The 23,792-nt window shown below is 36.9% G+C and overlaps 1 protein-coding gene across 1 annotated transcript in view; it reads right to left on the bottom strand.

Annotated features, from left to right (window-relative positions):
- The window catches only part of LRP1B (LDL receptor related protein 1B), a 585,099-nt gene that overhangs the window by 108,943 nt on the left and 452,364 nt on the right, over positions 1–23,792 (bottom strand). Inside the window, exons 54-60 of the mRNA XM_065670655.1 lie at positions 19,385–19,525; positions 18,087–18,274; positions 17,683–17,866; positions 15,622–15,707; positions 11,595–11,717; positions 8,086–8,267; positions 2,411–2,610 (exon numbers count right to left, since the gene is read on the bottom strand). Of these exons, the coding sequence (XP_065526727.1) occupies positions 2,411–2,610; positions 8,086–8,267; positions 11,595–11,717; positions 15,622–15,707; positions 17,683–17,866; positions 18,087–18,274; positions 19,385–19,525 (1,104 nt within the window). The remainder of the gene's footprint in view (positions 1–2,410; positions 2,611–8,085; positions 8,268–11,594; positions 11,718–15,621; positions 15,708–17,682; positions 17,867–18,086; positions 18,275–19,384; positions 19,526–23,792) is intronic.

Raw genomic sequence — 23,792 nt, 5'->3', positions numbered from 1 at the left:
TCCCTTATTAAGGCAATTATAGTTTGCAAAAGTTAAATTGTATCTTCCAGAAATATTTTGAGTCTTGTGTAGAAACATGAATACATGCAAAATCCATTTGGTAGCTTCCTCCAGGAGAAGCAGGGAAAAATTCTGATTAAAGGCAAACTGATCATTATGTAGGAGCTTGGCAAAATTTGCAAAGCACCCTTTGGAGCACCTGCAGGCATGTTCCGTCCAGTTCAAACACCAAAAATACTACTGCTTTTACTGTAGAAACTTTTATACAACTTGATTTTGTTTTGATAACTACATTTTGGGCGCAGATCTTGACAACAGAAAGTGACAAACAGCATTAGCTAAGGAGAAAATCTTCCTCCCACATCATTTAAATACTTCAGTATCTCTCTCCCAAAGTGCGTTTCTTACTGCTTGAATATTCACAGATCATATTTACTCAAAAGTAGTATGATAGCAGGTTTACACAGTCACTGTCATTTTTGGAGCTTGCCTAAGATATTTAACTGGTACCAAATGTTTATAAATTTTCATTCACAAGTGGAAATGGTAAAACTATCAGGTGTGAAAGCCTACAGAACTTCCAGTAATACCTGACTTCTAACATTTTGAGTGTAATACCTGGAGGGTTAGACATGCTCTTTAAAGAGTCATGAATGCAGTCAGCTATCTAAAACTAGCAGTGGTGCTCCTCTACTGAAGGAGAAAGAGAATTTGTTGTATGAAACACTGCTCTTCACTGCTACCAGCTGTGGATTTGTGACAAATATTCTTCTTCCCTAGGTTCACATATCCTCAGGGGAAGACACTAAGTCCATGAATATAGAAGAATTTTATGCTAATTTTATCACCTCAGGCAAAAGAAATCCATAGGCTGGAGATAAAGGCAATGGACACCAAAGACAACATGACTGGAATTCTGCCGATATCTTCTGGAATTTAGTGATAGGAGAACATTTTCTGAGAAACTAAAAATCTGAAACTTTCAGGTTGAAAGAGGAAAATTAAGAAAGGTTTGACCACTGTGGTCAGGTTGGGGCTAAGAGAGACAGTGGCTATTCTTTCCTAAGATCCAGAAAGGATAATTGTATGAGAACAAGATGGCAGGATAGCAGCAGAGCGAATAACAGGAAGAGAAGTACAGAGCTTTGCTTCATCTGTCAGAAAAATAGACTGTCAGGAGGAATCCAGCTGGCAGTTGGGGGTATGTCTGGGCAAGTACTGCTTAGGTGAGCAGGTTACGACTGTCCTGTATTCATTCAAAAGCCGTGGAAGTTAATTCTGAGATAAATGTGAATGTTTACAGCTCTCATAGCTATTGCTGGAGTATCTCCAATCTACCATGTCAAATAACTGTCCTTGAATTTTTCATTATGTATTTACAACTTACTATTCATGAATAAAAGGGCTAGAACTTTTTTTCCCCCTTTATTTCAGAGAGAAGCTTTAATCTGAAAATAAAGTAGCTATTTCATGGACTCTGGTTTTGAGAAAACCTGGAAGCAGCCAGCAGGAAAAAAAAAAAAAAAAAGCCTAAAATAAAGCCCAAAAGTAAGTTTTACCAGGATAGCCACAGTCCTGATGTGTTGGTAAAGACTGTAGAAAGGAGTTCCAGTAAGAGTTCCATCTCAAGGAAAAAAAGCACAAGCAAAACAAAAGCCCACAGAATGAGCACACTGATATTGAGTATTCCATATATTTGAATTAAAGTGAAAGATCTTTAATTATACCATTCGGAATATGAGAGCTATTCATCATAGTGTAAAACTTTTTTAAACACTTTATAGATAAAAGATAGCAGCTTTTTAATTATCTGTCACATGAGAAGCAGAAAACAGGGATAAAGATTACTTCACTACATAAGTATTTAAAAAGTTATTATTTTCCCACCTAAAACCCCTCAAAAGAAAGCTCCAAATTACATTTGCAATACTGACCTCTTTATTGACTCATGCTGAGCAGACTAATGGGCATTTCCAGGCCTTCTCAGGCTGGACAAAAGGTTACTATTAGCCACATACTGGCACAAGGTACATGGGGTTTATCTCTTCCCCTTTTAACAGCCAGGTTTCACCAGCTTTGTAACTTAACCGTTGAGAACACGTGTTGTGAACATACACTAGAGTACAGAACTGCCATTGCAGCCTCCGACTGCTCAGTCTGTTCCTAGAGTTTCTATTTTCATTTGACAATTTTTCCATAGACATGTAGAACTGCATGTTTAAAAATTATTCATAGTCATAACAGAGAAGGAATAGGAAAAGCAGCTTTTAAAATATTAATAAAAAAGAAACTGTATCAAGCCTGAAAAACTGCTTTAAAGTAGTTGTTACATAATTACACTTAACATGCACATCATCTTCAATTAAAAAATTATGAAAAAGAAAAATGAATAAAAAAGCTGATGACTAACCTTTATGTCTGTGAGAGCCATCCATGTCAGAAAACTCAATATGATTTTCATCAGCCCAGTACAGTCTGTGGTTGACATAATCTATTGTAAGAGCCATAGGTCTAGATATCTGCGTTTCTATGACAACTGCTTGACCAGAGCCATCCATACCAACACGGCCAATGTGAGGATACTCACAGCAATCAATCCAGTATAAATATCTATAAACCAAAACACAACTGCTATTTTGTTGACAGTTGCAAAAATACTAGCAATAAAAAATCAATTATTAGGTAAATTAATCTCAAGAACAATTCAGTAATTATTCTATAATATTTTCATCTTCCAGATAGATTTTGTGATTTTTCTAGACCCATGTTTAAGCTCAGGTGCTAAACGAGAAGGATTTGAATAGCAGTGTCCTTACATTAGATATAATTTCATCAAATTAATTAAGAACAAGTAAAAAGTACATTTAAATTGCTTAGTCTTGATACCTTAGAAGGTGAAGAACAGCCAGACTGAATTTCACAAATCTCATATCCTGCAAAAATGGCATCAGTACTAAACTTATCACAAATACTGTATTTCAGTTACTATTTTTTTTACACATACTACAGACCCTCATTTTGTCATTAACAGTAATATAATGTAAATTGTGTTACTTCAAGAATTACTAGTTCCAAAACGTTAGAACAGTTTCTCACATAAAGGGCTTAAAAATGTGCAAATCATGGAGAAAGAGCAATTTTCTCCTCTAGCCACAACACAGAGCATGTTTTTCATAAGGAAAAGATAAGTCTTATTAGACGGTATACGGATACATGTTGCTATTGTTGCATGCACCATTACTTAGAACCTCAGGACAGATCTTTCCAGCTGGGAAGCTGATATGCTTCTACTCTACAGGTTTTGGACAGGCTATCAAAAACCCAGATGCAGCTTATATTCTTAACAGCCACCTGGAATACTGTTTATGTGCAGGAGAAAATAGTGGCCCTAAGAACAGATACAGCTATCCTACAAAATGCAGGTGTAACATGTTGGCACTTAGCCTGCTTCACATAAGCAGTAGAGAAAGGGAACTTCTCCCAGTGACTCCAAGAGAAAACTTTATATTTGAAACATATCATTACTATTGAGTGGCATCAGCAGTAGAGTTGATTTAGCATTTCTCATTTACAAAGAGAGAGAAAAAAAAAAAAGAGACAATACTATTCCAAATGGCTGGGCAGCGCGTGCACTTAACTGTGCTCTGTGTGTGTTTCTCGGTACTTAGAACTCCTGGGGACTAATTATAAATAAGATTGTTTAGAAGCAAAGCCACAGTTCTGGATTTCCGAAGGGCCAACTTTGGCCTCTTCAGTCAACTGCTAAGGGAAGTCTCATGGGAAAGTGTACTAGGCGGTAAAGGGGCTCAAGATAGTTGGTTAGCATTCAAGGACCGCTTCTTCCAAGCTCAGGATCGGAGCGTCCCAATGAGTAGGAAGTCAAGTAAGGGATCTAGGAGACCGGCGTGGTTAAACAAGGAGCTGCTGGGCAAACTCAAGTGGAAAAGGAGAATCTATGGATTATGGAAGGAGGGGCTGGCCGCTTGGGAGGAATATAGGACAGTTGTTAGAGGATGTAGGGAGGCAATTAGGACAGCTAAGGCCTCCTTGGAACTCAATCTTGCTAGTCGGGTTAAAGACAATAGAAAGGGCTTCTTCAAATACATAGCAAATAAAACTAAAACAAGAGGCAATATAGGCCCACTGCTGAACGAAGTGGGTACCCTGGAGACAGAGGATATAAAGAAGGCAGAGGTGCTGAATGCCTTCTTTGCCTCTGTCTTTACTCCTGCAGACTCTCCCCGAGGGCCCCGGATTTCTATAGCCCCAGACGGAGTCAGGACAAAGGAGGAGTTTGCTTTGGTAGATGAGGATTGGGTTAGGGATCAGCTATGCAAACTGGACATCTGTAAATCGATGGGTCCGGATGGAATGCACCCACGGGTGCTGAGGGAGCTGGCGGAGGTCATTGCTAGACCACTTTCCATCATCTTTGGTAAGTCGTGGGAAACGGGCGAGGTGCCTGAGGATTGGCGGATGGCAAAGGTCACACCAATCTATAAGAAGGGCAAGAAGGAGGACCCGGGTAATTATAGACCGGTCAGCCTTACCTCCATCCCTGGAAAGATGATGGAACAACTTATTCTTGACTCCATCACTAGGCATATCAAGGATGAGGGGGTCATTAAGAACAGCCAACATGGTTTTATGAGGGGGAAGTCATGTATGACCAACCTTATAGCCTTCTATGAGGAAGTGACTAGGTGGAGGGATGATGGTAGAGCGGTAGATGTAGTTTTTCTTGATTTCAGTAAGGCATTTGATACTGTCTCCCACAGCATCCTCATAGATAAGCTAAGGAAGTGTGGGCTTGACGATCAAGTAGTGAGGTGGATCGAGAACTGGTTGAAAGGAAGAAGGCAGAGAGTTGTGGTCAATGGCGCAGAATCTAGATGGAGGTCTGTGACTAGTGGAGTTCCTCAGGGGTCGGTGCTGGGACCGGTGCTGTTTAATATTTTCATCAATGACCTGGATGAGGGAACTGAGTGCACCCTCAGCAAGTTTGCTGATGACACAAAACTGGGAGGAGTGGCTGACACACCAGAGGACTGTGCTGCCATTCAGCGAGACCTGGACAGGCTGGAGAGTTGGGCGGGGAGAAACTTGATGAAATTTAACAAGGGCAAGTGTAGAGTCTTGCATCTGGGGAAGAACAACCCCATGTACCAGTACAGGTTGGGGGTTGACCTGCTGGAAAGTAGTGAAGGGGAAAGGGACCTGGGGGTCCTGGTGGATAGGAGGATGACCATGAGCCAGCAATGTGCTCTTGTGGCCAAGAAGGCAAATGGCATCTTAGGGTGCATTAGAAAGGGAGTGGTTAGTAGGTCAAGAGAGGTTCTCCTCCCCCTCTACTCAGCCTTGGTGAGGCCGCATCTGGAATATTGCGTCCAGTTCTGGGCCCCTCTGTTCAAGAAGGACAGGGAATTGCTTGAAGGAGTCCAGCGCAGAGCCACAAAGATGATTAAGGGAGTGGAACATCTCCCTTATGAGGAGAGGCTGAGGGAGCTGGGTCTCTTTAGCTTGCAAAAGAGGAGACTGAGGGGTGACCTCATCAATGTTTACAAATATGTAAAGGGTAGGTGTCAGGATGATGGAGCTAGGCTTTTTTCAGTGATATCCAGTGATAGGACAAGGGGCAATGGGTGTAAACTGGAACATAGGAAGTTCCACGTTAACATCAGGAAGAACTTCTTTACTGTAAGAGTGACAGAGCACTGGAACAGGTTGCCCAGGGGGGTTGTGGAGTCTCCTACACTGGAGATATTCAAGGCCCGCCTGGACAAGTTCCTGTGTGATGTACTGTAGGTTACCCTGCTCTTGCAGGGGGGTTGGACTAGATGATCTTTTTAGGTCCCTTCCAACCCTTGGGATTCTGTGATTCTGTGATTCTGTGAAACCTGTAAGATATATCAACATTTTGCAGGCATGATTTACTCGCTGTGCTGCTGCTATTGATACTGAATGTACAGTTCACTGATTTCCAAGTAGTTATCTTGCATCAGTAAATCAACAACCTCCTTTGATCCTGATTTGGTTTAAACTACATGAACAAAGCAGGTTTCCCCCACAACAGCCTACTGTTGCAAAGTGCTCCTTTCAAAACACCAGGTACTTTACAGAAGTAAAAAACAAATGGAGTTTCCTAGGAGAGGTGGGTTTATTCCTTTCTTTCTTCAAGGACCCAGAAGTCCATGCTGGCAAGTGGTGTGGCACAGCAAGAGAGAAACAGTAGACTGAAACACCAAGTAATGAGAATCTACTATCCCCACTAGATATATTTCAGGATTTTACTTCATAGAATCACAGAATGGTTTGGGTTTCAAGTGGCCTTCAAGTTCAGCTAGTTCCAACCCTTGCCTTGGGAAGGGACACCTTCCATGAGATCAGGTTGTTCAAAGTCTCATCCAACCTGGTCTTGCGGTTGTCTCTCCAGTTGGGACAGCCACAGCTTCTCTGGGTAACTTTTGCCAGTACCTCACCATCCTCACAGTAAAGAATTTATTCCTTGTATCTAATCTAAATCTCTCCTCTTTCATTTTAAAGCCATTCCCCCTCGTCCTATCACAACATGCCCTTGTAAAAAGCCTCTCTCCAGATTTCCTCTAGGCTGCCTTTAGGTACGAGAAGGCTGCCCTAAGGTGTCCCTTGAGCCTTCTCTCTTCCAGGGTCAACAACTCCAGGGGTTCAACTGTCACATAACCAGGAAATACCTCATATTTTCATTCATCTTCTATTTTAGGAATATAAAAATCTTTCTTCTTCTATCAACTAAATTAGATGCTGGCATGAAATGGTTAGATGGTTTGAGTCTCTCTCTAATGCTGATACAGTTTTACTCAAATAGAAATAACTAAAAAGGTTCTACTAGAAGAAAGCCAACACAAACAAGAAAACACCAAACACCACAAAAAAAACCCAAACCTCAGAACCAAAACCAAACCAAATAAATAAATAATAATAATAATAATAATAATAAAAAATAATAAAAAAAAACCCTATAGGAAAAAGTTAAAAGAGCTTATATCTCTTGGGTTGTACAAGAAGACCTTTAGTGGTCTATTCCAACCTCAAACATTCTGTGAAAATCAAATATTAAGTCCATTAATGGAAAGATAATTTATTTTCTTTCTTTTAAAACACATAGTATTAGGTTAAATTACTCATGCACATCAATTTTATTGGGAAAATTATAATATAAATGTGGAAAAAATGGTTCCCATAGCTCCCACACCAGTTAAGAAACCAAAAATGGCGGTGGCGCCCAAAACTGCACTCAGAATAACCACAGAGACTTATATTAATAAATAAATAAAAGTCATGCAATAATTAACAAAATTATCAATCACAAGTATCAGTTAAACTAATTAAAAAAACTAACTAGGCATTTCTCACTTCTTATCACTGCAGTTGCAACAGGTTTGTCAAGCATATTGATAATTTGAAATGTCTGAAAACTATAGTTATAAATTAAGTCTCCTAAAAAAACGCCCTTGTATTCTAATAATTAATCTGTTCAGTTGTTAGAGCTGTGTAAAACCCAAAACTTTAATTTTATAGACTAAAAAAGATAGAAACTATCTTCAAATTACATGGGACAAAACATTTTCTCTCTGATTATTATGAAAAATTATCAAAGTTTTCAAGTATGTGGTAGTTTAATGGCCTAAATTATTCTGGAAATCACTAAACACAGAAAAGAGTACTAACAAGACAATTCACTTCAGTGAACAAACAAAGCAAGACGTAAGAATTGTCTTCCATGTAACATGAACTTTTTTATATTTACTAGCACACTTATTAAAACAGATGGGGATATTTTATTAAATATCTGCTTTCCTCCTATCAAAATAAAACCTTTGCAGAGTAGTAAATATAACAAAATGTGGTTTAGTACCTGCATTCATCTATTACACCAATTTTATATGTAATGATGAGACAGTAAGCATCAGTAATGCATTTTAGGCTACTGATATCCAGTGTAGCTGAAAGTTAGATAATAAAAAACTAATTAGTACTTCCTATCTTCTGGTTTTAAATATAAAATTATGATTAAATATGAATTAGTGCAAAATGGCTGCTTCATACCCAGCTTGAGGATCTAAGGACAGATCTCTAGGAAACTTCACTCTTTTGCTCACAAGGACGGTAGGGTACAAGCCATTGAGTTTAGACACCTCAATTATTCTCTTCTCAGTATCAGACCAATAGAGATTCTTCCCAATCCAATCAACAGCCAGTGCATTAGGAACAGCTGTATTGTGGACAACCTAAGAAAACAAAATTTACATAAATTTTTGATCTTAATACTGGGAAAAGGAAAAACAATTCAAGAGTTACTAACAACAGCATACTGAGAGGTTGGATATATGATACAGTGACACACAACATAAAAAAAAAAAAAGAAAAGTATTATTTCCCGTTAAACAATTATAGTTCCAAAGTAATGACACTCGTGTAACTGAGACAACGTGACACTTTGTTTATAGTAAGGGAGAATGGAGAATACTGTGATGTAGTAGATACCGATTTTTGAACTTCCCTGCATTATGCTCTAACCTTCTATCTTTCATTTTATATCTAAAAAGAAAAAGAAAAAAAAAAAAAACAAACACCTTTTTGTTTACTGCTCTGTTTCTTTTCCAAAGAACCGAATGGACATGAGGCTTCTCTCATCATAGCATGCTCTTGAACACGTGTTTATTAGCTTATCATTTCTCTCACCAGTCCACATCAGCAACATCTTTCATTTTAATATCACAGTAGTGCCATGTCATCATGACAGATACACCGTAAGGACACTGAACTCAGGCAACCAGAAAAAAGATTACCTATTTGGAAAGTAAACACTACACTCTTATTTCCAGCATTCACGTGGCAGAAGAAAGATGAACTTTCTAAGAATTAGTTAAGCTTCAAAAGGACCACAATCTTAAGGAATGAACTACGATACAGAAGCAATTTAGTGACCTACTGGAAAGCTTGTGCTCTACTGACAAGGATATGTTAATCTCAAGGTTTTTGACTACTTCAGTAACTCTGACATTAAAACACCTCTAGATGTACATGATTACAAATCTCATCATGACTGTATGACTCATTCTTGCTTGGATGGGGGTACTTCATGTTAAGTGTTGAGTAACATTTGAATATTCTAAATCATCAGAATCTAACTTCTAGGCTGAAAAACTCTGTTCCTGATAAAGGCTATTTTGACCTGTTTTATTCCCGATTAGGTCCTGGTTAGGTCTGTGCAACTAGAACTTAATTAATAAAACAAACAAACAACAACAACAAACAACAACATAAATCAGAGAGAGCAATACTTGGAAATATTTGAGATTTCTTAACTATTAATAATGGATTTATTACTGTAGTGTGCATTCTAATGTATTGTCATCTTTACCACTAATAGCATGTGCAATAAAGTATAAACTTTACCGGTAAACCTGATTATGTACAACTGTGCTATTTCTAATTTCATTTACCATTTGAAGATACTGAAAAGCCTTCAAGATAAGAAAGGATACTGTGAGATACTTTAAACCAATTTTATAGTTATGAATATGTAAAAGTACCCTTTCAGGTTATTACATTATTTATCACCTTATAAAATCTTCTAAAAAATCCAGGCATGCACCAACTTCTTAATAAGAACAAAACACTTCATTTTCTAATACTTCAGTGCTACCAGCTTCACTGTTTTATAAACTTGTAATTAAAGTAAACATTGCACTGTAACATGGGATGTTTCATGTAGAAATGGACAGCTCTGCAAACTTAGTGGTTTAGCTACATGATCTAGAAGCAACAACCAAAGTAATTAGTCTCTGATGGCTTTTCCTTTGAAGAGTCACTCCAAGCTTATGCCAGTAACTGAGATAACTAGTGTGACATTTAATGTACACAATCCATTTTACTACAGCATTTTCCAATAACAGATTTTAACTGAATACAATACTATACACGAAACACTGTGCTAATGTTTAAACACATTATATGAACACACAAAGTGGAAAAGTTGTTACTTCAATGGTGTAAATGTCTCTTACATGATCAGATACAGCAGAAAAATGAGATGACATCAGGTTTCCCAGAGCAAGAAATCTTGGGCCGGTATGCAAAAAAGATGCTGTCTTCTAAAAGGGAATACCTAGCTAATATGTCAAATATTATCATTTAAGCAGGTTTGCTGGGAAACTAATTATTTGTAACACTGATTATTAAATATGTGCTAGGGTAACCCATTAAAATTTCAGAGAGATGTAAAGTTATTTGGCACCAAATAAAATATTACTGACAAAATATCAGATAACTACAATATATATAATTCTCTATAATTTTTTGCACGTATTTTTAGCTTTCAGAAGCTGAACCTGGAACAAGCTTTTCAGTGAAACAAACCAAATATTCAGATGAAAATTAAAGACACCCCCCCCCCAATTTTTGCTTTGAAATTGGCATCTTATTTGAATAAAATCTCCATCAACATGACACTAGTTCTGTAAATTACAAAATATTAATGAAGGAAAAAAGAAATACCCTCTATGCCCCTCAATCTAAATATCTTCTAATGTTTGTTCATATAAAAATAGATTAATATTATTACATCATTACAAAACAATACCTGGCAATTACAACTTTTTGACTGGGAAAACCACTCAAGGATTTAATGGATTATGGATTTTGAACCTCACACTTGCCTCTCTCCTATTTTTCTAGGCTTTAGTTTTACCTCAGTGGAATCAGAGTGCCATAAGTTATGCCCATCCACATGTTTTTAAAGTTCTGAGAACAGTTACTTCCATGTGAAGGATGTAAGCAAGGTTCACTGATGGCAGCTAATTTCAAACCTTAACCCTTAAAAAGACTGAAGTTGGTGTGCACTGAGTATGTGCCATCTCATGTACTAAACTGCAAATAAAAAATAGAAATCTTTTTTGTCTCTGCAGAATTTGCTGGTGTACAACGAGGGTACAAACCTCCCAGGCTATGTTTCTGCTTACTTGTTCCATGTTTAGGAAGGTAAGGCATAAGTGAATAAACAAAGAAGAGTTCCTTACTTCTTCTCACAAATTCAGAGAAAACGTTTTGTGAACTTATTCCACTACAAAAAAAAAAAAAAAAAAAACAAAAGAGGCTGTGCAGAAATGGGCACACAATTTTCCTCTGGATTATTCACAGCAAAGACACCGAGTTACTTTCATTATCAGCATAGTGAAGGTGAGACAAACTGAAGACCATGGAAAGTTGTATACAAAGAAATAAAACATATTTAGACAGCTTATACCTAATTATACTTGTTTTTTCTTTGGCATCTGGTAAATCACACTGAACTGCCAATTCACTCAACTGTCATGTCATCAGGAATTTAGCTTATAAATACAGTCCTCCTCATCCTTATCTGTACTTCAAATAAGATACAAATGCGATTAAATTAACTTTTACTAGTACTTGCTAGCTTGTGTTGTGTTTGTATGTATATACCAAAACCTTATAATCTGGGTTAAAAGCATGGAGAAGCATTTCCTCAAATTCGCAAAAAAAAAAAAAAAAACAAAATAATTTTAGTAGTGACATTATTAATCCCCATTTACCTTGATCTCACTTCCATTTAAACGCATTCTGTTTATGCGACTGCCATTTGGTCTGCTGGAATCTATCCAATAGATGAACTCTTCTCTATAGTCAAAGTCTATTGCAATCACATTGTTCAGTCCCTAAAACCGGGAGGGGGGGGAAGAAAAAAAGAAAAAGACCATTTATTCAAATGTTTTAATACCAACTCTTGGATAGCTTTCAGAATACAAGATACATTGCATGTAATATTCAAAAGGATTTATTTTACTGACTGCCTATATTTGAAGTACCTTTCCCATTTTTCTATACGTTACCTGTAAATAATCAGTATAAGATAAAAATGTGTAACAGAAATATGGTGATGAAGAACTATCCCACTTCAAAAATGCACATGATATGAAACTAAAGAAGCTTCTCCATTTTTCCTTCTTATTATTAAATTGAATTTTAGCAGTAAATGCTTTAACTTTTGCTGCATTACTATCAATTACTACATTTGGTATTACTTTGGCAAACTAGGTAATATTCATTTTATAACAACAAACTTGGAAATTTATGAACTTTGTCTAATGACAACATTTCGTTGTTAATATAAATTAATCAGGAATTCCAAACTGTGATGTGCAAAAACCCATTATTTTTTATTCTTTATTTTAAATTTAGTCTTAAATTTTTACATGTTATATTACAGGTACCGTGCACATATATATGTGTATATACATACACAGAGGTAGCATATACATAAAGAGTAAAAGTTAAGAGATCCAGGCATCTTGAAGTCTCCAACTGAAGTCTCTTGAAGGCTCCAATTACTAAGCCAAATCATTGCATGAAAGAGCAGTGATCATATTTGAGGTATTCCTATAGGTCAGAAAGAGCAGTAATATAGTAATGGCTTTTCATCCCAAACTGCAGATAAGAAAGGAAGGGATTGCATTCAGTCAATAGTTCTTACTTCCTTATCTGAGAATAGGAAAGCCTTGCCCCACAATCTGCTTAACATTCTGATATGTAGTGAAATCTACATTTTATGCAAAAAAATGTGGCTATCAATGAAAGATGGAGCAACAGTGGTAAAAAGAAGTGATACAGCTTGCACTCCTTTTAAAACAGCAAACTCAATCAATATCCCTATCAACTCAATGACATTCTACTCATGCATAGATCAGAAACCTCCCTTGTTAATGCAATTCATTGCTGTAGAGGGGACTGCAGAGTGCTAGACTAGCCAACTCTAAAATAAATAACTAAGAACAACAGTATTTAATTGCACAGAAAGTGATACATGGCTTATCTGCTGACTACTACAGTGTAATGTATATCTACCTTTTGATCAAAATGCAGAGGAAAAAGAGTGATTAGGCTGCACAAATTATTATTTAAGAAAGGCTGAAACAATACAGTATTGAAGGACCACTCTCATTTTCAAAACTCACATAGGATCATAGAATGGTTATGGTTGGAAAGGACTTTAAGATCATCCAGTTCCAAGCCCCTGCCATGGGCATGGATGCCTCGCACTAGACCAGGTTGCTCAAGGTCCTGCGCAACCTGTCCTTGAACATTACCAGGTGCAGTGTTCAAGTTGTGAATGGAGCATTCACAACTTCCTTGGGCAGCCTGTTCCAGGGCCTCAGAACTCTGACAGTAAAGAACTTCTTCCTTATACCTAATCTAAATTTGAACCCATTGCCCTTTGTCTTATCACTACAGTCCATGGTAAGAGTTCGTCTCTGGCATCCTTGCATATCATGTTTTAACAAAATCAGCTGCAGCTCTGTCAGTCAAAACTGTGCTCCAAATTACTTTTTCTGTCTCTTTTTCTATTGTTAGCATAAATATGCCTACAGATATACCCTAACTCCAAATTCTTAACAAAGGAGACAACAGGGGAATGAATACAGAAGACTAACAAATTTATAACATACTAGAAATCAAAGTCAGATATTTGTGAAAAATCATCTTTATATCTATGTACAACACCATAAAAGTTTCTTAAGTATTGATACTTAAGAAAGAGAACTGACTGCCTGCAAGTCTTTCAAGTATTTTATTTTAGTTCAGTTTTGTTCCAATATTTATCAGGACATCAACTGTGGGTAAAATTATTTCTGTATATCTGCAATTGAGTTCTTTGTCCAGACATCTCCTCTTTGTGACCTACATGACATTTTAAAGTCCTCCTAGTATAATTGTCATTTCTCATGTAATCTCCTTGTTTTCAAACATCATCAGCTGCATTATTCTCTCATCTTAAACCTGTCATTTTATTTCTGTTACAAATGGCATATGGTATCCCAGGCCACGATTTGTGTTGCCCTGGTGCCCCAACTAAAAAGTGGAGGTAAATATCCCAGCTAATAAGGAATAAGATTCTATGTATCTGCTCTGTGGAAACCCTAATGATTTTGATAATTAGGAGTGAAGAAAATGGAAAGCAAAGAACACACACAGGGCACAAATCAAACACTTGTGCTGTTCATGTATATTTGGAAGAAAAAAAACAAACAAAACCAAACAAAAACAAACAAACCCAAACAAAAAAACAAACAAACAAACAAAAAAAAACCAAAACGAAAAGGCTGGCACATAAAAACTCAGGAACGCCTGAATGTTCATCTCTTTTCAGCTCCTATACTCTGAGTTTATATGCACAACTGCTAGAATGGCAAAGCACAGATCAAATACACAGAGAAGGGTGGGTCTGCTCCTTTACCAGAGCAGCTCTGCTATTTGCTTCATCTGTTTGACTTCTAAGAAAGAGCTGATCCATCATAACACTGCAAGGACAAAAATATGTCCTTATGACGAAGACAGCCCACCTGTTCTGCTGGTATAGCTCTCTCTTTTGCTTTCAAATCTGGATGTTTTCAAAAGTGCCATATTTGTAGGACCAAAGGCCAGTAGGTTCAATAGCAGAGGTATTTATTAGACTCATGAATAAATATGATATGGAAAACACAGATTCTCTTCCATGGCTGGAGCTACATGGCTTCTAACATACTGAAGAGGAGTCCATTAAATTCAAGACTAAAGAAGCTCTGAGTCAATCTGTCAGCACCAACCATAAAGAAAAAACATTTTTGCTCCCCTCTTTTCACAGGTTTGTATCAATAGATATACCAGCAAAAGAGGAGAGGCAGTGAGATGTAAAAATGAGAGGTAGTCAGAAGGATTTCAGAAGAACAAACAGACTTTACCATAATGCTTGCTATGCTTAAATAAAGTCAATGTTTAATGCAAGATGGTTAATTTTGTAATTACTGTTGTGGAGACCTAAAGCGTCTCTAGTGTGACATTACGATGCACAACTCACTGACACAAAAGTCACAAAAAGCCTAATGATATTCATTGGCAATAACTGATTTTTCTAGTATTTCTACAATTGATTAATTAGTAAGCAAGGAAATAGATGTTTTTATTAAACATATTTTGGAACTTTTATATATGGTAAGTAACTACACTTAGGTGAAGCATAGAAGCAGAGTAGAAACTGCTAAAATGACAGCTCTGTATTTACTGGATGACCTTGTAATTTTTGTAGGTTTTTTTCACATTGTTTTTCCTGTCATAATAATTTAGAGTAATGATTGAAAAAACCCTAAACATTTAGCCAAAGATAGATTCAAGTATTGCAATACTGTAAATCTTGTTATTGTCTACCTAAATAAATAAAAATAAATAAAAAAAAAAATATTTGGATTATGACAGTAAGTCGCCCAAATAATACAAGGCTGAATAGGGGATTTTCTGGCTTTTTTTCTTTTTTTTTAACTCAAATATACAAATTGCACAAAACATATTGTGACAGAAGAGGATCACAAATAACATAGTTTTTTTAATACATCAGAATGACTGATTAAACAACTGCCTGAGCTTTCACCACATCAAATTCAGGTAAAATATTACAAAAACTCTGAAGATACTGCAGTTGTTCTGTGGTGCATACAGTGCCAATTATAGGATGATGTTTCTGTCAGTTGCACACTTTAGAAAAGAATAAAAGTATTGAGTTAAACTTAGAGCATGGTACTATGATTATACCTGTTTCAACAAAGTGTAGTTGGATCCATCAGTGCTAATTTTTCTGATTTCATGATGATCAGCCAGAATTAAGAAAGGTTCCTCATCTAAACCCCAGGAGAAAGAATACATTAGACTAGCTTTTACGTTAATTTATGGAAAATCAGGAATACAATGCTGAAATACAGATGGTTTGAAAAATAAATGTTACATGCTCTGATCAATGTTATGGATGAAAAGAATATTTAAAACATTCAAATGTTCCAAGAAAGATCAATGGTGCAGTATAAAAATGAACAAAGCAATCAATTAGTATATCTTTCAATGTAAGTTTTGGGTTTTTTTGCCTTTGTAAGATGGGAACCATACTGTATTTTATCCTAACTTGATGTCAGAGATTGAATTTGAAATATATTTCATATCACTTGTTTTAATTTCAACATTTACGTTCAAAGTTTCACTAAGGCTATTATTTGTTACGTCTGGAAACCAAGCATATTTTGACCATTTTTATTATTTTTTTTTAAGATTTCAATACCCTGAACAGTATGGACATAAAGAAACAACTGTTTGGACAAACCTTGATTCTCTAATTCTGAACTGAAGCCAGATTCGGCTTTTTTTACCCCTGGCTTTCTAGCTTAAAAAAAATATTTCTTTGGATTCTTATTCATGCCATCACTTACTTTGAAACAGCTCTGACACTGATATATGTAATAGTAAAAAGAATAAAAAATCTGTCTTTATTTGAGCTCTGTTAACAGAGACCTCAGTTAAAATTAATTTTAAAAAATACCAATAATAATAAAAAATGTGTTAAAGGTTTGTACCTACTGCTCATACATCCAGGAATGTAATATGTTGTCCAGACTACTCTGCTCTTATACTGAATGCATTGTAACACCTTGCTCACATTTTATGATGTTTAACTTCTAAGACATCCAGCTCTTAAAAGATCTGAGACATCATCCTCAGCACTGAATTAGCGTTTTGCAGAGGATGGCTGTAACACTCTGCTGTGTTGTAAGGAGTTCAAAGCAATTTATGCCAGAAATCAGCATTAGGCCAAAGACCCACATGTTGGTGCCTCCTTGCAGTATAACCACAGCATGGACTACTTTGTCATGGTCATTTCTGAAATCTATCACAACTCCAATAAACTCTACTATGATGTGTTCCAGCTCCCCTTCATGTTTGAGTGATCTATGGCTTCTAAACATAGAAGTGGCTTACAAGCGTGACATGGGAGCAAAGCAAAAACCAGATACTATATTTCTTCCCTCTCCTGTGTTTCTTCCAGTTACTTGGGGAAGCACCTGAGACAGAAATACAAGGTGGACAGAGGCTCCAGTTTTGTCATTTAGAAAGAAAATATAAGGGGTTTTTATATTAAAAAAACCCCACCAAACAACTTTGTGCAAGGCTAGAATAAGTAGGAGTCTTCTCAAGCCAAAGATTGCCTGCAATACGAAGGAAATCCAGCAGAACACAGATATGGGGTTTTTGCTACTTTCCTGTCGACATTTTGCTCTTCCTTTCACTGATCTAGCAAATCTCACTCGCTGAAGCACTTAAAAATAACATCAGTGGTATAGACAGAGGGGTGAAGAGGTAACCAACATTCTTATGTATCTTGAACTTAGCTGTGTATTATATGTAAGTCTAGAGGACTTAATATGCTATAGGAATAACAGGTTTTGCAATTTCTATTATTTTTTCCTGTTTCTCCTTTTCATACCAGGAAGTCTGAAAGTACAGTGTAATTTCTAAAGTTGATGAAATAGCACAAATATTTTAAACACTTATCGTACACATACAATTATCATGTGACCCATTAAGTGATGTATTTTAACTTTCCTAATACTTTTTCCTAATAAAGTTGCTTACACTTTCATAATACACTGTAACTCTCCACGACAAATGATCTGAGCAGAATACGTACTAAAAATAGAACTTATTACTACTTTCAGACATTGAATCACATTCCTATTGTTTACTGAAGTAGCGCACTTCAAAGTAACTGTTTATCCTGCTTTATAAAAGGGTTACTTAGACCATGGGGCTACAGTATTTCACAAATACCTGAAAGGGACTTGCAGCCATTTAGGTTATCAGGTTGTATTTCATACCCATCTGCACACAAGCATTTGTAGGTTCCATATGTATTGATGCATTGCTGGCTGCAGGGAAATCCAGATGAACATTCATCAATATCTACACATGTTTTGCCATCATCCTTCAGCAGAAATCCAGGCCAGCATTTGCACTGGGAAAGAAAACCAAATACATACAATTTTAATTAATAATTGATTCTATTTTTTATCTTACTTTCTTCTGAATATGTTACAATCATAAACTTTTTCATCTAGTCTCAGTTTTTCAAGTGTCATCTTAATTACTTTGCTGTTTACACTGTTTACAGGCAGACTCAGTAAATAAGAATTAAGAATTTGCATTATATCACACCACATTTTTTAATTATTCACCTTGTATCCAACAGGAAGATCCTGACAATCTTGAGAACAGCCGCTAACTTTCTTACTGAGGCATTCATTAATGTGGCAGCTTTTCTCATCAGATCCATCACTACAATCTTCTTTGTTATTGCAAACATCACTTTGAGGAATACATTTACCATTTTTGCACATGAAAAAAGAACTGTTACATGACTGCTCTGGAAAACAAAAAAGAGAACACAACTTGGTGTGGTCTATTACTATTTGAAATAAATTTTCTCCTGGAACAGCTGCAATGTGTGCATGTGAGATGAAACAACTGTGTAAATTTTTCATTGATATTATTATAATACCATTTTAATTTGCAGTATCTTTAAAGGTTATCACATTCATAGAGAATGTGTGAATATGTCCAAATCATTACACCCTCCTGCACGTTTGTTTTCATATAATTGAGAATCCTCTACCTTATCTCTGCACAAAATATAATTCAACAGTTTACAAAACTTAAAAAGCATGGCTTCTGTCCCCTGTGGATGCTGAGGGGTTCAGTAACATGTCTGAGAACCACACACACATGTTTTTTCCCCTGTTTGGCAAAACTTGAATATGTCATTTCAGCTACACTCAGGTTCTTCAAATTAGAATTAGAATCTTTAAATATAAGGCAGACATAAATTTTTTCCTCAAAGCAAATGAGTGTTTTCCATCAAAATTAGTATAAAGGACTGGGCTACTGTGCTTTATCCTTCTTGTCATAAGATTTAGACAAATGTCTAAATCTTTTGTATTAGTAGGTCTTTCAAAAACTACAGAATAGAGTATTATATGCAGACCAGGATTTATTTCTCTCTCAAAAACCAGTCAGACTGCAGCAAACGTATTCATGTCATTAGAAAATACCAATAAAACCAATCATGTTTGGCCAGTAACTCACTAATAAAAATAAACCAGTGTTTATCATTTATAGGAAGAACAACTTTATGCCCCCATTTGTATTATCTCCTTTTGTGTGATGAGTATATTAAATATAGAAAACATTCCCAGGACAATCTGGCAATTATTATACTAATACCATCATATTTTAGTACTAACAGAATTAACACTTTAAGGAAACAGCAGTCATCTTACACCACAGGAAATGGTGGCTTGATCTTTGCGAACTGAGGTTTTGGATGCTTAGGACTAACAACACACTCTTCTCACAAGATATAAGGAATATCACCATGAAAGCACTGGAGAGTTAAGATGCAAGGTTTTACGTATGCCTGTCTACAATTCTAAACCACAGTTTTTCAAAAAATTATTCAAAAAAATTAAATACAAACCTGAACCTCTGCATTTTATGTTTATAGGTCCTTCATCAGAATGGTCTGGACAGTCGAAATCACCGTCACACTGCCACTGAGAATTCAAGAGGCATCTTCCATCAGCACAGGTGAACTCTCCAGGACGACAGTGACGATACCCTAGAAATACAGCAATCCATGACTTCATGCTTTGCTTCATACTTCTAGCATGAAGTTTTGCACATACTAAGCAATATAAGTAAAAGTATCTTTTGTTCCATAAAGAGATACATATATGCTTATACGTGTCTACCAGTGAGAGAAATCAAGTGTCTCTTATGCAGCACATCATAGTCATGAAGCAATACCAACATACATAAAATGTGTTCATGATGCTTTCAATCATAAATACATTTTCTTTTAGGTGTAATTTAACTTTCTGCTGTTATTAGGACATTCTAGAAATTACTACAGCAAACATTTGTCAGTATTCTTTACTATATGCTTTCCCTTCAAAACATGCAGAACCTTAGTAATTTTAACCACGCTATACATGCGTTTTCCAAGATGGTCACAAAATCAGTATGTATAAAATGCATACATTTCAAAAATTTAAGTGGATTTTTAACAGAAAATCATAATATAGACTGAAGTACAGAAATCACAGACAGGCATTTGCTTCTTAGAACACAACTGTTTAGCCTAAAGTTAAAAAACAAAGCACTAGAAAAATTTAGAAAAGATAGCACAAGTTTTTGGGGGGTTTTCTTATTTTTTATTCAGTTTTGAAACATGAAAGTTGAAAAATTTCCAGAGGGAAAATCACCTTCTATTTGTAAAATATTTACTTGTAAAATTCATTACACTAGACTAACTACTAAAAACCCTATGTTCCTATTTGGGAAAGAAAAGTATAGCTTTTCCTGTATTCTACGTATATAAATCCTGCCTCAAAAAAATCTGTAGTCCTTTAGACAATTCTTGAAAGGAAACTTTGATTTAGTTTAAAACTCAAGATAGTATCTCTTGTAGCTCAGTATTCTGTCTCTGACAGCAGCAATGGGGGATGCAATTTATGGATAATGTATTTTGTTCTCATGTTCACCCTAGCTTGAATAACTGCTTGTTTGTTGTTTTTTTTTTTTGTTTACATGTAATTATTAAGATTTCATTTAAAAGATAAGATTATACAATAGAATCAAAACTTGTATGAAATTCTGAAGGATTAGAATGATTGTGAACTTTAAAAATGTTTAGCTACAAATTCTGTAAAAAGTAAAAACTTGTTACTCTAATCACCAGTCTGAGTTATATCTGAATAATATAATGATAATATACCTTTAATGATATAAATTGAAACAAACAAACAAACTAGATCTGAAAATTGATTCCCTTAATTCAGCTTTTAGGAATGTATTTCAAACCAAATTTCATCCCATTCAGTAAACTGGCTGCTGAAGGGTATCTTTTTTCTTTTTTTTTGGATATCAAGATGCAAAGGTCCAGCTCTAGAATCTCACAGAGCTATGATCAGTTTGCATAGTCTGCAGTCAAATCAGAAATGGCAAGTTTAAAATCTTGGTGATTTTATTCTTGTTTGTTTTTACATCCTGACACCTTGAAAAGTCTATTTCGGAATTTGATTCCTACCCTTTACAAGCAGGTCCCTTTCCCATAAAAGAATGTATAACGAGTTTACCATACTAGTCACACGCTAAGATGCGTTTTTGATTAACAGCTAACAGAAAAATTGCATTGGAGCCATGCAACACATAACAAATGTTGCCGTAGATTGCAGTTTGCTCAGTGGAAATTAAATAGAGCCAGTGCCTGAAGGCAGGTTTATACCACAATTAGATCAGAGATTTGTACATCCTCTGCTTCTGTTGCTGTTTCCCCCTTTTGTCTCTTTTCAGAAGTATGTCAAACTATCACTATTTATTTGTCAGTATTTTAAGGGACCATGCATGCATATGATGCTGCAGTAAACAAATGAAATATGCCATCAAAAAATACAAAAAACCCCCAACAAACAAACAAACAAAAAAAAAAAACAACCACCAAAAAACCCTCCTATATAAAGTTTGTGACTGTTTCATTTAAATACTTATTTAAGAATTACAGCCTGCTTCCAAGCAAAATCTTATCAGAAAGGTTCTCCTACTCCCCCACCATTCAACTCGGTCACATTGTACTAAACAGATGAACAAACCCATAATGAGTCACTTTCTGTAAAGGGTTCTGGCTCGTATAAACTATCACTAATGGAGGAAATAGTTTACAGAATCACAGAATCACAGAATCACAGAATCCCAAGGGTTGGAAGGGACCTAAAAAGATCATCTAGTCCAACCCCCCTGCAAGAGCAGGGTAACCTACAGTACATCACACAGGAACTTGTCCAGGCGGGCCTTGAATATCTCCAGTGTAGGAGACTCCACAACCCCCCTGGGCAACCTGTTCCAGTGCTCTGTCACTCTTACAGTAAAGAAGTTCTTCCTGATGTTAACGTGGAACTTCCTATGCTCCAGTTTACACCCATTGCCCCTTGTCCTATCACTGGATATCACTGAAAAAAGCCTAGCTCCATCATCCTGACACCTACCCTTCACATATTTGTAAACATTGATGAGGTCACCCCTCAGTCTCCTCTTTTGCAAGCTAAAGAGACCCAGCTCCCTCAGCCTCTCCTCATAAGGGAGATGTTCCACTCCCTTAATCATCTTTGTGGCTCTGCGCTGGACTCCTTCAAGCAATTCCCTGTCCTTCTTGAACAGAGGGGCCCAGAACTGGACGCAATATTCCAGATGCGGCCTCACCAAGGCTGAGTAGAGGGGGAGGAGAACCTCTCTTGACCTACTAACCACTCCCTTTCTAATGCACCCTAAGATGCCATTTGCCTTCTTGGCCACAAGAGCACATTGCTGGCTCATGGTCATCCTCCTATCCACCAGGACCCCCAGGTCCCTTTCCCCTTCACTACTTTCCAGCAGGTCAACCCCCAACCTGTACTGGTACATGGGGTTGTTCTTCCCCAGATGCAAGACTCTACACTTGCCCTGTTACAGTTTCATTATTCTGTGGATCCACACTCAGGTCGTACTTTTGGCAAAAGAGCCTGGAGAACCACATCTGTGAAGACAGCAAAGTATAACAGCATGTGTCTTGAACCTGTCAGGATGGGTACCTCAAGTGGAGTTGCCTATATAAGCTCAGGGAGAGCTATAGCCTTCTGAGGATTAGTGGGCACATGTGCTAGGAATCCTGTGTCCTGGGCTGGCACAGCAGGTGCACTTAACTGTGCTCTGTGTGTGTTTCTCGGTACTTAGAACTCCTGGGGACTAATTATAAATGAGATTGTTTAGAAACCTGTAAGATATATCAACATTTTGCAGGCATGATTTACTTGCTGTGTTGCTGCTATTGATACTGAATGTACAGTTCACTGATTTCCAAGTAGTTATCTTGCATCAATAAATCAACAACCTCCTTTGATCCTGATTTGGTTTAAACTCCATGAACAAAGCAGGTTTCCCCCACAACAGCCTACTGTTGCAAAGTGCTCCTTTCAAAACACCAGGTACTTTACAGAAGTAAAAAACAAATGGAGTTTCCTAGGAGAGGTGGGTTTATTCCTTTCTTTCTTCAAGGACCCAGAAGTCCATGCTGGCAAGTGGTGTGGCATAGTAAGAGAGAAACAGTAGACTGAAACACCAACAAGAACTCACTATCCACACTAGATGTATTTCAGGATTTTACTTCATAGAATCACAGAATGGTTTGGGTTTCAAGGGACCTTCAAGATCAGAAGGGACACCTTCCACAAGATCAGGTTGTTCAAAGTCTCACCCAACCTGGTCTTGCGGTTGTCTCTCCAGTTGGGAAAGCCACAGCTTCTTTGGGTAACTTTTGCCAGTGCCTCACCATCCTCACAGTAAAGAATTTATTCCTTGTATCTAATCTAAATCTCTCCTCTTTCATTTTAAAGCCATTCCCCCTCGTCCTATCACAACATGCCCTTGTAAAAAGTCCCTCTCCAGGTTTCTCGTATAGCCCTTTAGGAGGAAGGTTGCTCTAAGGTCTCCCTAAGCCTTCTGTTCTTCTCCAGGCTCAACAACCCACATTCTCTCAGCCTGTACTCATAAAGAGGTCATCTTTGTGGCCCTCTCCTGGACTTGTTCCATATCTTTCTTATGCTGGGGGCCCCATAGCTGAACACAGTTCTGTGGGGTCTCACGAGAACAGAGTAGAGGGGGAGAACCACCTCCCTCGACCTGCTGGACAAGCTCCTTTTGAGGAAGCCCAGTATACGGTTGGCCTCCTGGGCTGCAAGTGCATGCTTGCCGGCTCATGTTGAGCTTCTCATCAACCAACACCTTCTTCAACAACCCCAAGTACTTCTCCTCAGACCTGCTCTCAATCAGTTCTGCACCCTGCCTGTATCTGT

Source organism: Lathamus discolor, chromosome 3 (assembly GCF_037157495.1).
Source record: "Lathamus discolor isolate bLatDis1 chromosome 3, bLatDis1.hap1, whole genome shotgun sequence".
In the NCBI taxonomy this organism is placed as follows: domain Eukaryota; kingdom Metazoa; phylum Chordata; class Aves; order Psittaciformes; family Psittacidae; genus Lathamus; species Lathamus discolor.
Note: the sequence above shows the minus strand (reverse complement) of the source record. Positions and strands in the feature narration are given on the sequence as shown.